Source organism: Erythranthe guttata, chromosome 10 (assembly GCF_056151865.1).
Source record: "Erythranthe guttata isolate IM_541 chromosome 10, IM_541, whole genome shotgun sequence".
In the NCBI taxonomy this organism is placed as follows: Eukaryota; Viridiplantae; Streptophyta; class Magnoliopsida; order Lamiales; family Phrymaceae; genus Erythranthe; species Erythranthe guttata.
The window spans coordinates 14,319,083-14,331,083 of record NC_142542.1 but is presented as its reverse complement, the minus strand read 5'-3'; the positions used below and the strand labels follow the sequence as shown (position 1 = coordinate 14,331,083).

The 12,001-nt window shown below is 33.3% G+C and overlaps 2 protein-coding genes across 2 annotated transcripts; one reads left to right on the top strand and one right to left on the bottom strand.

Moving 5' to 3' along the window:
- The first annotated feature begins 5,898 nt into the window (after positions 1 to 5,898).
- On the top strand, positions 5,899 to 9,379 carry LOC148767618 (putative disease resistance RPP13-like protein 1). Its single transcript, XM_088824704.1, has 2 exons — positions 5,899 to 8,767; positions 9,312 to 9,379. The coding sequence occupies exons 1-2, from the start codon at positions 5,899 to 5,901 to the stop codon at positions 9,377 to 9,379; spliced, it is 2,937 nt and encodes a 978-aa protein (XP_088680830.1).
- Positions 9,380 to 10,061: 682 nt separating this feature from the next.
- LOC148767617 (putative WRKY transcription factor 46) lies at positions 10,062 to 11,246 on the bottom strand. Its single transcript, XM_088824944.1, has 3 exons — positions 11,013 to 11,246; positions 10,790 to 10,894; positions 10,062 to 10,634 (listed from the first exon to the last, which is right to left on the bottom strand). The coding sequence occupies exons 1-3, from the start codon at positions 11,237 to 11,239 to the stop codon at positions 10,472 to 10,474; spliced, it is 495 nt and encodes a 164-aa protein (XP_088681070.1). The 5' UTR covers positions 11,240 to 11,246; the 3' UTR covers positions 10,062 to 10,471.
- Positions 11,247 to 12,001: the final 755 nt, after the last annotated feature.

Sequence of the window (12,001 nt, the reverse complement as noted above, 5' to 3'; positions counted from 1 at the left end):
AGGTAAGTATTAAAAAATTACAATATTTATTGACGACATTTTTTATCTATTATTTTTATGTTTTGTTATTCCTCATTCGTAGGTTTATTTTAATTGTACTAGGAACTTGCTATGGACTCCGCTCGCTATATTTCATGAAGGTAATTTTTTTACAATAATTTTATGCAATTAAACAATTATATTGGTATTGTTTTGGTAACAATTTACATATTTCGTGTGACCATTTTACAACATATGCAGGTCAGTTGCATTGTATCGGATTTGTTGCATGGGCTTAGGGCGGTTGGTATCAAACAATTCAAGTTTTCAACGTTCATGTCATTATGGTTGTACAAGCTTGGGACCAACTATATATTCGCTCTTTTGTATATGGAAATCAAAACCTTCGTTATTTAGTTTTTTTCACTTATATCAACTTATTTTGAACTTACACCATACAAATTATTTTTATTTTTGAATATGTTTTACTTCTTTTTTTTACTTATTAACAATTAATATCACTATTTTGAGAAACTTTTTTATTATTCAATATTTTTTTTTACGATGAATACCCCGTGCATCGCACGGGTGTATTACTAGTTATAAAATAAAAGAATGGACAAATGGATAATATTAAGTTTAGCGAATTAATTGGATGATCCATGTTAATTGTTTTAATATTTGGGGAAATGTGCAATACCCCCCTCAAATGGAAAATATTATGAGTAAAACCCATTTGACTTTTAAGACTTTTGCCTAAACCCAAAATCCAATCTTAATTAGTGAAACCCCCTCAACAAAATATGATAAGTCGAAACTACCCTTATAAGTAGGTTTTTTAAATAATTGCAATATTTATTTTCCATAACCTCTCACGTGATTGTAGGATTACATTAATTCTCTCTTTATATCTCCATATCTCTCTGGTTCTCTCTCCTCTCGTTCTCTCAGAATTGGGGTATCATCATATATTATTACAGACACCTCTCGATTCTTTTCTCTGATCAACTAATGCAGATTTATATAATTATTGGTCGATATTTTTTTTTTACTTTTTGCGCTTACGAAACATTGATCTCTCAATGTCTGAGATTCAATTCAATCTCACACAACTTGGTGTTCCTGTCTTGGTGCAAAAAGAATTGCTACTATTTTTTGGTGTTTATATGTGAAAGAACTTTGAGGGTGAGTTTTTTTTTTCACGCTCTTTCCACAAAATATATATATATATATATATATATATATATATATATATATATATATATATATATATATATATATATATATATATATATATATTATATATATATATATAATGTCTATGTATTTATTTTTCACTCACTGTGTGTGTGTGTGTGAACTCACTCTGCATCAAATTGTCTGATGTGTGTGTGTTTATTTTTCACTCTCAGTGTGTGTGTGTGTGAGAACTCACTCTGCATCAAATTGTCTGATGTGTGTGTATTTATTTTTTAGTCACTGTGTGTGTGTGCGCGTGTGTGTGTGTGTGAAGACTGAAGAGGATAGATATCTAGGTCACCACTTGCTAACTGTAAATGTTTATGGAATAAAATTTGATAACAGTTTGGTTGTTCACAATATGAAATAGGTAGGTAGGTAGATAATCGAAATAAAATTGTCTGTTTGAGTGTGAAAGAAGCTTATTGGGCAAACTTTGTGCTCAAGGGATTGAATTTCTCGAGTGTTTGTGCTCTGGAACAATATATATATATATATATATATATATATATATATATATATATATATATATATATATATATATATATATATATATATATATATATATATATATATATATATATATATATATATATATATATATATAGACTAGGAGTGTAGTCACATCGGAGTCACATTGGAGTCACATTGAATGCACAGTTATTGAATAAATATAGACTTAATATGACTACAGTCAAGGTTAATTGATATATTTTTTTTCTCGAATTAATTGTCGAACAACAGACTAATTGGAGATAATCAACTATGTAGTCATATATAGTCATATGTAGCCATACATAGTCATATATAAAATTTGTAGGTTTTTATTCTAATTTACAATGATGTTGTTGGTTGTTTTTAGTTGAAAAATTGATACATGTGATTTTTTCGATGTATTTGTGTGGCTACAAGTTGACTTGTAATAACAAAATTCAAAATTATGATTTTTTTTGTGTGGATGTTGATTGAATTTTTTTGTAAATAATAGGCGATCTTCGTTTTTTTTAATGTAATTCGGTAAACATGACTGTACTACACCATATAATCAGGTATTTAACGTTGAAAATGCAAAAACAGGCAAAATAAAGAAAGAATATGACTACAGTTGATATAGTCACATACAGTCATATTAGGCAATAGTCATATTCAACTATAGTCATATTCAGCGTAGTAAATTTGTCGGGGAAATTTCAATTTTTCGTTTAAAAAGAATTTAAGAAAATATTAAAAAAATATTAAAACAAATAAATAATAAAAAAAATATAAAATAAAAAATAAAAAATAGGGAATCTTCGTTGTTTTATATGATTTGGTTATTTATATGATTTGGTAAACATGACTATGCCATATAATCGGAACTTTTAAGTTCAAAATGTAAAAAACAACAATACAAAGAAAGAATATGACTACAGTTTATAGTCACATATAGTCATATTCAACCATAGTCATATTCGGCGTTGCAAACCTGTCGAGAGAAAAATTTCAATTTTTTGTTTAAAAAAAGTTTAAAAAAAAATTAAAATAATATTTTTATTAAAAAATATTAAAATTAAAAATAAATTCAAAATGACTAAATAAATTCCAAAAATAATATAAAAATAAAAAATAAAAATAATAAAATCCGAGTATTTTTTTATTTTATTTTTTTGATTTCGTAGCAATTTTTTAGGAATTTGGAACAGATTTTTAGGAATTAAATTATTATGGAAAGAGAGAAAAAAGGAATAATTGAGATAAATTAGGGAAAATATATAATTAAGCCTAATTAGCAGGATTAGGTGCCTCATTAATAGGGATTTCGAAATTACTGGATAATTAAAAAAAAAACGTGATACACTACTAGAGGGGTAAGATTGGAAATAAATATTCTAGGGGGTTTTCATAAAGAAAGAATTATGGTATGGACATATCACTAGTTTTTATCTAAATGAGGGGTGTATTGCTAATGACCCCTTAATATTTAATGCACTAAAGATTCAGCAGTAGTTGATTCAATGATAAGCTAGTATGGGCATTTTTAATACATTTAAAATTAACATCATTATACATCATTTCAATAATATATTTTAATAATTTTAAAATCACGAGACATACCAAAAAAAACATCATCATACATATATCTCATAAAATAAAATAAAAGAAAAAGAAAAAGAAAAAATGTAATGTAGTTAGAGGTGTCGGAGTGCAATTTTGGAATTCCACAAATTCCGATCAAAAAATATCCGAATTTAAACCATACATTTTTTGCACGGAATTGGAATTTTAAATAAAACTACCAAAATTTCGATTCCGACGACTTTAGTTACAATTATTTTTATTGTTTTTCGAAATATATAATATAATTTTCTGATTTATTTTTGTAATTCCATAATATAATGTATGTTATATTTTATATGAAAATTTTGAATAAGGGTCAAATAAACTAAAAACCTTGAAAAAAAAAATTAGCTTCAGAACTATCTGTTGCATTTTTTCTTATATCAAAAACCATGTGTTGTATATTGTTTTTTTTAGGGTAAATTACCCCCATATCCCTGAGGTATGCTTAAATAACTTTATGGTCCTTGTGGTATCGATAATTACACTCCCCCCCTTGAAACATAGTTATAAACTCTAATGGGATAATGCATTGGATACGTTATTACGATATAGTTCTAACGGACTATTTGGTTTCAGGAAGTGGTGGAGACAACAAATAGTTATGAGTGACTTAATAAATGTTGGGGGAGCTATGTCACCCCATAACTCTATTGTTATCTCCACCACTAGCTAAAAGTAATAGTCCGTTATATCCCTATCGGAATAATGTATCCAATGCCTTATCCCATTAGAGTTTCTAACTACGTTTCAGGGGTGAATGTAATTATCGATACCATAAGGACCTTAAAATTATTTAAGCATACCTGAGGGGTGTGGTTGTAATTTACCCTTTTTTTTTAGTGTTTTTATGCAAAGTCCCTGACCAACCATTTTTATTATTCTAGGTTCAAGGGTTATATCTCTTTCGCCAATTTTATCCCTTAAATATGTATTATAAATAAATGCGAAATAATGTATTAAAACCAATTACTAATTGTAACCCCAAATTAACTTCAACTTAATCAATTTTGACCACAAAAATCCAATTTCGACCTTTTCTTTTTTTGAATATATTTTTTCTCAATTTTTGTTTCTGGTGCCGGTTTCCGGCGTTAACTTTTTTAATATTTTTTTCCCTAAATTGTTTCCCTTTTTTTTACGCTTGCCGCTGAACATGGACCGTAGTTGTACTATCAATAACAGTAATTATACTGTCGGTGACAGTAGTTGTTCTGTCGTTGATAGTACAATTACTGTCAACCACAACAATATTATTATTTTATTGGGTTTTTTTGTTTGATTTTTCGGCAAGTCAACGTAATTATATTACTGTCGTTGGCTGTAAAATTAACACAATAATATTACTGACAACCACATAAATATAATTTTTTTGGTTTTTTGTTTTGTTTGAGTTGTAGACAGATTAACTTAATAATATTATTGTCTACTATTGTAATATAACTGTAAACACAATAATATTACTATGGTTGACGGTAATATTACTGTTGTTACAGTAATATTACTGTGGATGACAATAATATTACTCTCAACCACATCAATATTAATTATTTTGGCTTTTTATTATGTTTACTTATGTTGAACGAACAACATATTAATATTACTCTATTACACAATATTAGTGATTTTTGTTGTGTAAATATTACTGTGCAACAGAGTAACAGTAATATAGTTAATATGACTATCAACGACAACAATATTACTATTTAAACAAGCAAAAATATATTGAAGAAAAAAATCAAATAAAAAAACAACAAAAAAAAAAAAGTCAACACCGCCGGAGACCGGCGTTAACCGCCGGAGACCGGCGTTAACCGCCGGCAGAAAGAAGAAAAATAACAATAAAACGAAAAAGAAAAAAAATCGAAAGAGTCAACGCCGAAAACCGGCGAAAAAAGGAGGAGAAAAAAAAAATAGTCAACGGCGGCGACGAACGAAATTGTACTCAAAATTGAATAATTTGAGAAATTTGGGGTCAAATTGAGGTTAAATTAAATAAAAATGATGAAATTAGAACATATTAAAATGTGAGGGGTATTTTAGTCTTTTACAGACCTATGGACAATGTCTTGACTTTGGACCCCTTAGTAAATAAGTATTCATTGATGAACTTATTTGAAATGGACCTTTATTTTGTAGTATTTTGACATTGGTTACCCTTTATGCTAGTTTTACTATGGGCTCCAATGAAATTTTTGTTGATCAAGGTATTTTAATTTATATAATCCTAAAACAATAAAAAAAATAAAAAAAGAAGAAAAAAAAAAAAGAAAAGAAAAAAGGATGACAGAAAAACACGACTTTCAGTAATGTTCCACGAGGGTGCAAGAGAAGCGCACCTGGGTGGTTGAATGAAGCTTTCTCTGTAGACAGGCACCTCGGTGCCGGGATTAGCGCATCTGAGAAACCTGAATCTCTGTACTGTGGCACCATTGTGGTGTTTGCTTAAAAAAAAAAAAAAAAGTTTGTACAAAACAGAGACAGAGCCGTTTCCTTCTTGTTTTATGTTTTCTTGTCTTTGCTTTCTTTTCACTAAAAATAAAGCAAAGCTAGTGTTTGTTCATATTCGCAACCAGCAGAAAAATGAATCCTCTTCTACAAACTCCACTCCGAATACTAGGGCAGAAATTCGCAAGTCAAGCTGCGAAGCAGTTCTCTGCAGTTTGGAATATTGATAAATCGACAATGGAGCTGCAAAGAAAGATTGAGAAGATAAGAGCTATGTTGGATAGCATGGAAGAAATTAGATGGACTTCCTCTAACGAAAAGGCATGGAAGGTTTTACTGGAATTTGCGGTTTCAGTCGTGTACTCTACCGACGATTTGCTCGATGGAATTTATTTGGATGTTCTAAAATACAGAGCCAAGCTCTCTGAAAATTCCTCCAATGAAGGAGAAACGGAGGTAAGAAACATGCTTCTTTCGACTTTCGATTCAAAGTTGGCCACTAAAGTAGCAAATCGAGTGAAGAAGTTGGAAAAAATTGAAAGAAATATTGAGTCGCTTTACAATAATGAGAGGTCCAAGAAGGTTTTAGAATCTAGGCCTTACAGTTCTGTGGTGGACAAGATGCGTGTGGTTGGACGAGACATAGAAATTAAACATATTGTTGATACATTGTTGGCCGACGAGGGAGATGATGTTTCTGTCATACCTATTGTGGGTATGGCCGGAATTGGAAAGACAACTGTAGCACAAATTGCTTACGGTGATGATGTTAGACTTGGTGATAAATTTGATTTGAAGATGTGGACCTCTGTGGGTATAAATTTTGATATCATCAGCATCACAAGGTCTATAATAGAGTCTGCCTTAGGAGAAAGATGTGAGTTATCGAACATTGATTCCATTCAAATGAAACTTCAGAAATTGATTCATGGGAACAAGTTTTTATTGGTTTTGGATGATTATTGGAGTGAAAACTATGAGGACTGGGCCCAATTGTTTTCTCCGTTCATGTTCGGGTTAAAAGGAAGCAAGGTCTTGGTTACCACTCCTAGTACGGCCGTGTCCCAAATTGTCGGCACCGCCCCTTCAATCGTTTTGAAGGACTTAACCGATGAATATTGCTCACTAATTATCAAGAACCGAGTGCATATAGACGACTTACACTTGGAGCCTATTCGGATGGAAATAGCAAAAAAGTGCAAAGGGCTTCCTCTCATAGCGACGACTATTGGTACAATGCTCCGCTACAAGCGTGGTCGTACCGAGTGGGAGTACGTTTTGAGCTGCGATTTATGGCACTTGGCAGAGATTAAAAATCAAATCTTCCCGGTGTTAGCACTTGGCTATTTTCAACTTCCATTAGAGCTAAAAGCATGCTTGGTTTATAGTTCATTTTTTCCGAGTTCTCACGAATTCACAATGAATGAATTGGTTTTACTCTGGATGGCAGAAGGTTTAGTAATTCCCACGGGAAAGATGCGCCCGGAAGATGTTGCTTGCGGTTACTTCAAGAAGTTGCTATCGGCCGCTTTCTTCCGTCTCTCCATAAACCAAAATTCGAAGGGGCAAGAATCTTACAAAATCCATGATGTGATTCACAGCATGATCCGGTTTATATCCGGTGATATCTGCCTTTCCCGGGAAGTTGAACAAACAAGCAAAGAAGAATTCGTCTTCGAAGTTGAACAAACAAGCAAAGAAGAATTCGTCTTCCCAAAAGGAACCCGTCATATGTTTGTGGACCGCAAGATTGTGCATAATGTGGTGCCAAAAAACTCACACAAGAAGAACTTGCGGACTCTGATAGTGTCATCCAAAAGTAGTGACACAACCAAGGTCTCGTTTGATTTTCTTTTAGATATGAAGCACGCAAGAGTGATAGATTTGAGCAATATGGGTATTGATAATGTGCCCCATTCGATTTTTGAAATGAAGCGTCTTCGCCTTCTCAATCTTTCTGGGAATCCTTTCTATGCGTTGCCCGATTTGTTTGGGCAGCTCACCGCTTTAGAGACACTAAAGCTTGAGAAATGTGATGGACTTAAGCAGTGGCCAAAGAACATGAAGAACGTCGTTACTCTACGGCATCTTATTTTTAGTGCACGTATGCTACAAAACATGCCATTGGAGTTTCGTAAATTGGTGAATCTTGAAACGTTGTCTGCGTTTATAGTGGGAAAGAGTAAAATTCATCATGGTATTCAACATCTTAAAGACATGGATATGCTAAGAGGATCCATTTGCATTGTAAATCTTGAGTATGTACTTAGTCATGATGATGCAAAGGAAGCTAGCCTACACACGAAGCCATTCCTTGACAAGATCGAATTTGTATGGAAGGCCGCAGTAAAAAATGGTGAAGAAGTTCTTGACGGTCTTTGTCCCCATAAAAATGTGAAGGAGTTGGTGATCGCAAATTATAATGGTGAAAAGTTTCCTAATTGGTTGAGCACTCTGCCCCAGCTTTCAGTTATTCACTTGATGCGTTGTACGAAGAACTCCGTCCTGAACGAATTGAGGATACTGGAAAATCTTAAATCGCTTGTCATTGAAGAGATGCCTATGTTGGACACTGTTAGTAGTCGGTTTTCCGGATTACTATGTCTGGAGTCTCTCAAGATAGTAAAGATGAAGAAAATGACTGCTTGGGGAATGTCTGTAGTTTCCGGTGAAAGTCGTTTCCCTAATCTTCGTATTCTTGAAATCAATGAGTGCCAAATGCTAAAGGAGTTGCCGGTGCTTACCGATACAAAACTTGAATGTCTAACAATCGTTAATTGTCCCAAACTTCTTTCATTGCCAATTGATGGTTTGCCCAAATCTCTTAAAGAATTGGTGATCTCAGGATGTGATAAGCTCAAACATACGTGCAGCGTAGGCGAAAGGGATTATAAAAAGATTGAATGGGTTGAGAAGATAACTATTGACGGTCAGACTCTGCATATTATCAAGTCTCCTAGCATGAAAAGCATTGTTAATCCAGATTCAGAGGACCGTACTAGAGGTATTTGTACGCGAAAGACATTTGTGCTCCATTTGAATTTTTATTTGCTTTGCAATTTATGATTAGTCCAACTGGATTTGTTTATTTGTGTTTCAGATAGCCGAGAATAGCGTGTACGTGAAGGGGGCATCAGTCTTAGGCTGTCATCTTTGGGACAGGTAGTTCCTAACTTAACTCATGCTATTTACATTGTTGTCCAGTAATGTGATTCGACGAATGAATATTTGAGAATCATAACCCCTAAGCTTTAGATTCAAATGTGTAAAGACCAAATTTGGAATGTAGGTAAGAGGTATATTCAGTAATAGACTTGCAATTTAAGTTCTATGATCGACCACTAGTTTTGGTTCCGAATTTGGTGTCGGCAATTAATGATATGATTTTGTTGCTGACAAAAAGCAAGGAGGTAATTATCATATCTTTCTATTGATTTATTTTTTAGTTTAAAATGTGAATATAGCTCATTTACCAGCATTCTTAGTTCAACCATATATGAAAAATGACACCTTTTGCTGATTAGTTTTCTTTGATAACTTGGACACAGGTTTTGAAAGCTCATTATCAGATGTTGTGGAAGTTGAGGATTTCTCTCCTACTGAACCCGGATTTTGATTTTTATGTTGTGGAAACATGAGATTTTTCATTTTTATTCACTCATATTCGGTTAGAAATTGTCCTTAATTCTGTGATTTATTATTCTTTTGTTGAGCTTTTCGAGTATGCAGATGAAATATCAAGATGAATACTCTTTATTCCAATGTTAATTGCTTTTTGGAATCTTAGCAGCTCTAGCTAGGCTCTCATATTTTTGTTGTTCTCCCGTGTTTATCGATGTGCTCGTGTGACTGTGTCAGATGTAGTTGTTAAATTACACACCCAGTTTTCAGGTGAGAAGAAAAAAAAAAAAGATGATCTACACCTCACTTTCTGTAATTTTCCACCGCGGTGCCAGATAAGAAAGATAACGAGCCCTTGAAAGCCCTCTCTCTCTCTCTGTAGACAGGCACCTCGGTGCCGTTTAAGCGCACCCGGATGCTTAGGTTGCAACCTAATTCTCTGTAGTGTGGCACCGCAGTGCCGTGTTATTGCACCTAGGTGCCTTAATAAATATCTTAAATTCTTTGGTTAATTATTTCTCATACTCTTATTTTGTGTAATGCGTTCCGAATAGTCTAAAAAAGCAAATAATGTTAGTTTGAAACATCATTTCAGATATTCATTTCCCGTAACTTGATTATTACATAGGGGTGGAGATCAGACGAATACGGTCGTAATTAGTACTTTTGGAAAAAAATCAATCCTTAACATTTGAACTGGAAAACCAAACCAATTCAAATTTCATCCTTGAAAAAAAAAAACAAAGAACACCGAAAATCAAAATTTTGCAAGAAGATTAACCACACAAGCATAATGCTCGATCTCTGGCCGATTTTTGTGGACCCCACTCAATTCATGCTTTCGAACAATGAAAGTCCATTCTGTTAAACAACTCGAGCGATTTCATCGCATTGCAAGCCCGGATATAATAGCGTTCCTAACTCTACTATCAAAAAACAACTCCCCGAGTACATTAGTCAAAACGCAAGCTCGATCGTTCTCTAAAACTTTGATCACCCAATGAATGGAGTAGATTTTTTCTTCAATCCTATGTTGTAATAAAAGCATAAACGAAGTACTTGTCCGGTGAGGGTCCATTTTTGAGAGTCAAATCCCGAGGACTTGTTCGAGTGGTACATGTGCCGACCTCAGGCATGTATGCTTCCCTCTGTATGTGATATCAACTGCATTCGGCTCATATGCTGACATACGCACTTCTTTCATAGCCATACAACCTTCCCTCACATGATCTATACATCTGTAATAGGTTCTGCACATTCAGAAAAAAATATTTAACGATCATTTCTTAACATGTGTGTGTAAAAACCTTAAAAGACACGTGTATTATTTTGAAAGGGAGAGACCGTAGTATATTGAGCACAAAGAAGTAGATTAGATCAAGTAGCATGCATACATATTCGTCACCTTGTGAGAAGGGGAGCAAATATATATTCTCGGCCGTACTTCCTCCAACTGTATCCATCGTCGAATTCTTCGGATGGTACCTTAGGTCTCACTGTCACCCGTGCGCTGCAAAGAGACCCGAACAAAATATATGCTAATCGATGAAAATTTCGAAGAGTGAAGAACAACCACCTTGGATTTTATACATTTATGATAAATTTTTTTTAGTAAAAATATTAATCACCTTTCGTCTGATGAGGATGACACAACGTTGTACTGACATTGTCCTTGTGGAGCAAATAGTTTAAGAAGGGATAGAGCCTCCTCGTACGAGACCAACTTACTCTCTAAAACACTATCTCCGATTTTGGAAGAAGATTCTTTTAGATGTTTCACTTTTTCTTTCCCTTTGGTAATCTCGTTTACGAGTTTCTTGTATTCCTCTGAAGAAGAAGAAGATACGCTCGCCATTCTTATACCTGTCACGACATTGAAAGATTCAAACATATTTTTATATGTTCAAAGAAATAGAGAAGACCACAAGTTTGTAACTGAATTAGCTATTTTTGACAATTTAGAAAGAGTTTTGTAGATCTGACACCACATATGTAAACTTTAAACCAATTCTTTATAAAAAATAGATTATTATTATTAGACTAAATTAGGGCCACCTCTTAAGTAAGGTCAAATTACGACACTCTCTTCTCATATTTGGATAATTACAACCAACCCCCTCGACTATAAATCTTCGTACACGTTCATCTTTTATGGTGTCAAATTAAGCAAAATCTTCTTGATTCCGAGAAATGTTCTCTAGTTTGTACCCATTTTGTGCAAAAATGTACTATTGAAACAAATGTCGACGAAATTTTGGTAATTACGGATATTTGGGGTATTTTTCGTAATTTAGCCCAAATCCAGGGGATTTTCGTAATTTACCCTATAATTTATATGCGTGATTATATTTAGGGTAAATTACACCTACACCCCTAAGGTATGTTAAAATAACTCTAAGGTCCCTCTAGTATTGATAATTACAGCCACACCCCTCAAACAATTACTGGAGTCAAGATTTCATGTCCTGGGGACCGATGTGCACTATATTTTTTTTCCGCGGGGCGTTAATGCTACCATGATAAAAATTTATAAATCTTATATAAAGTAATAAGCATTTAAAAAATGTTCGGGGAGTCATATCACCTCTTACCTCTATATATATACTAGTGATGAAGC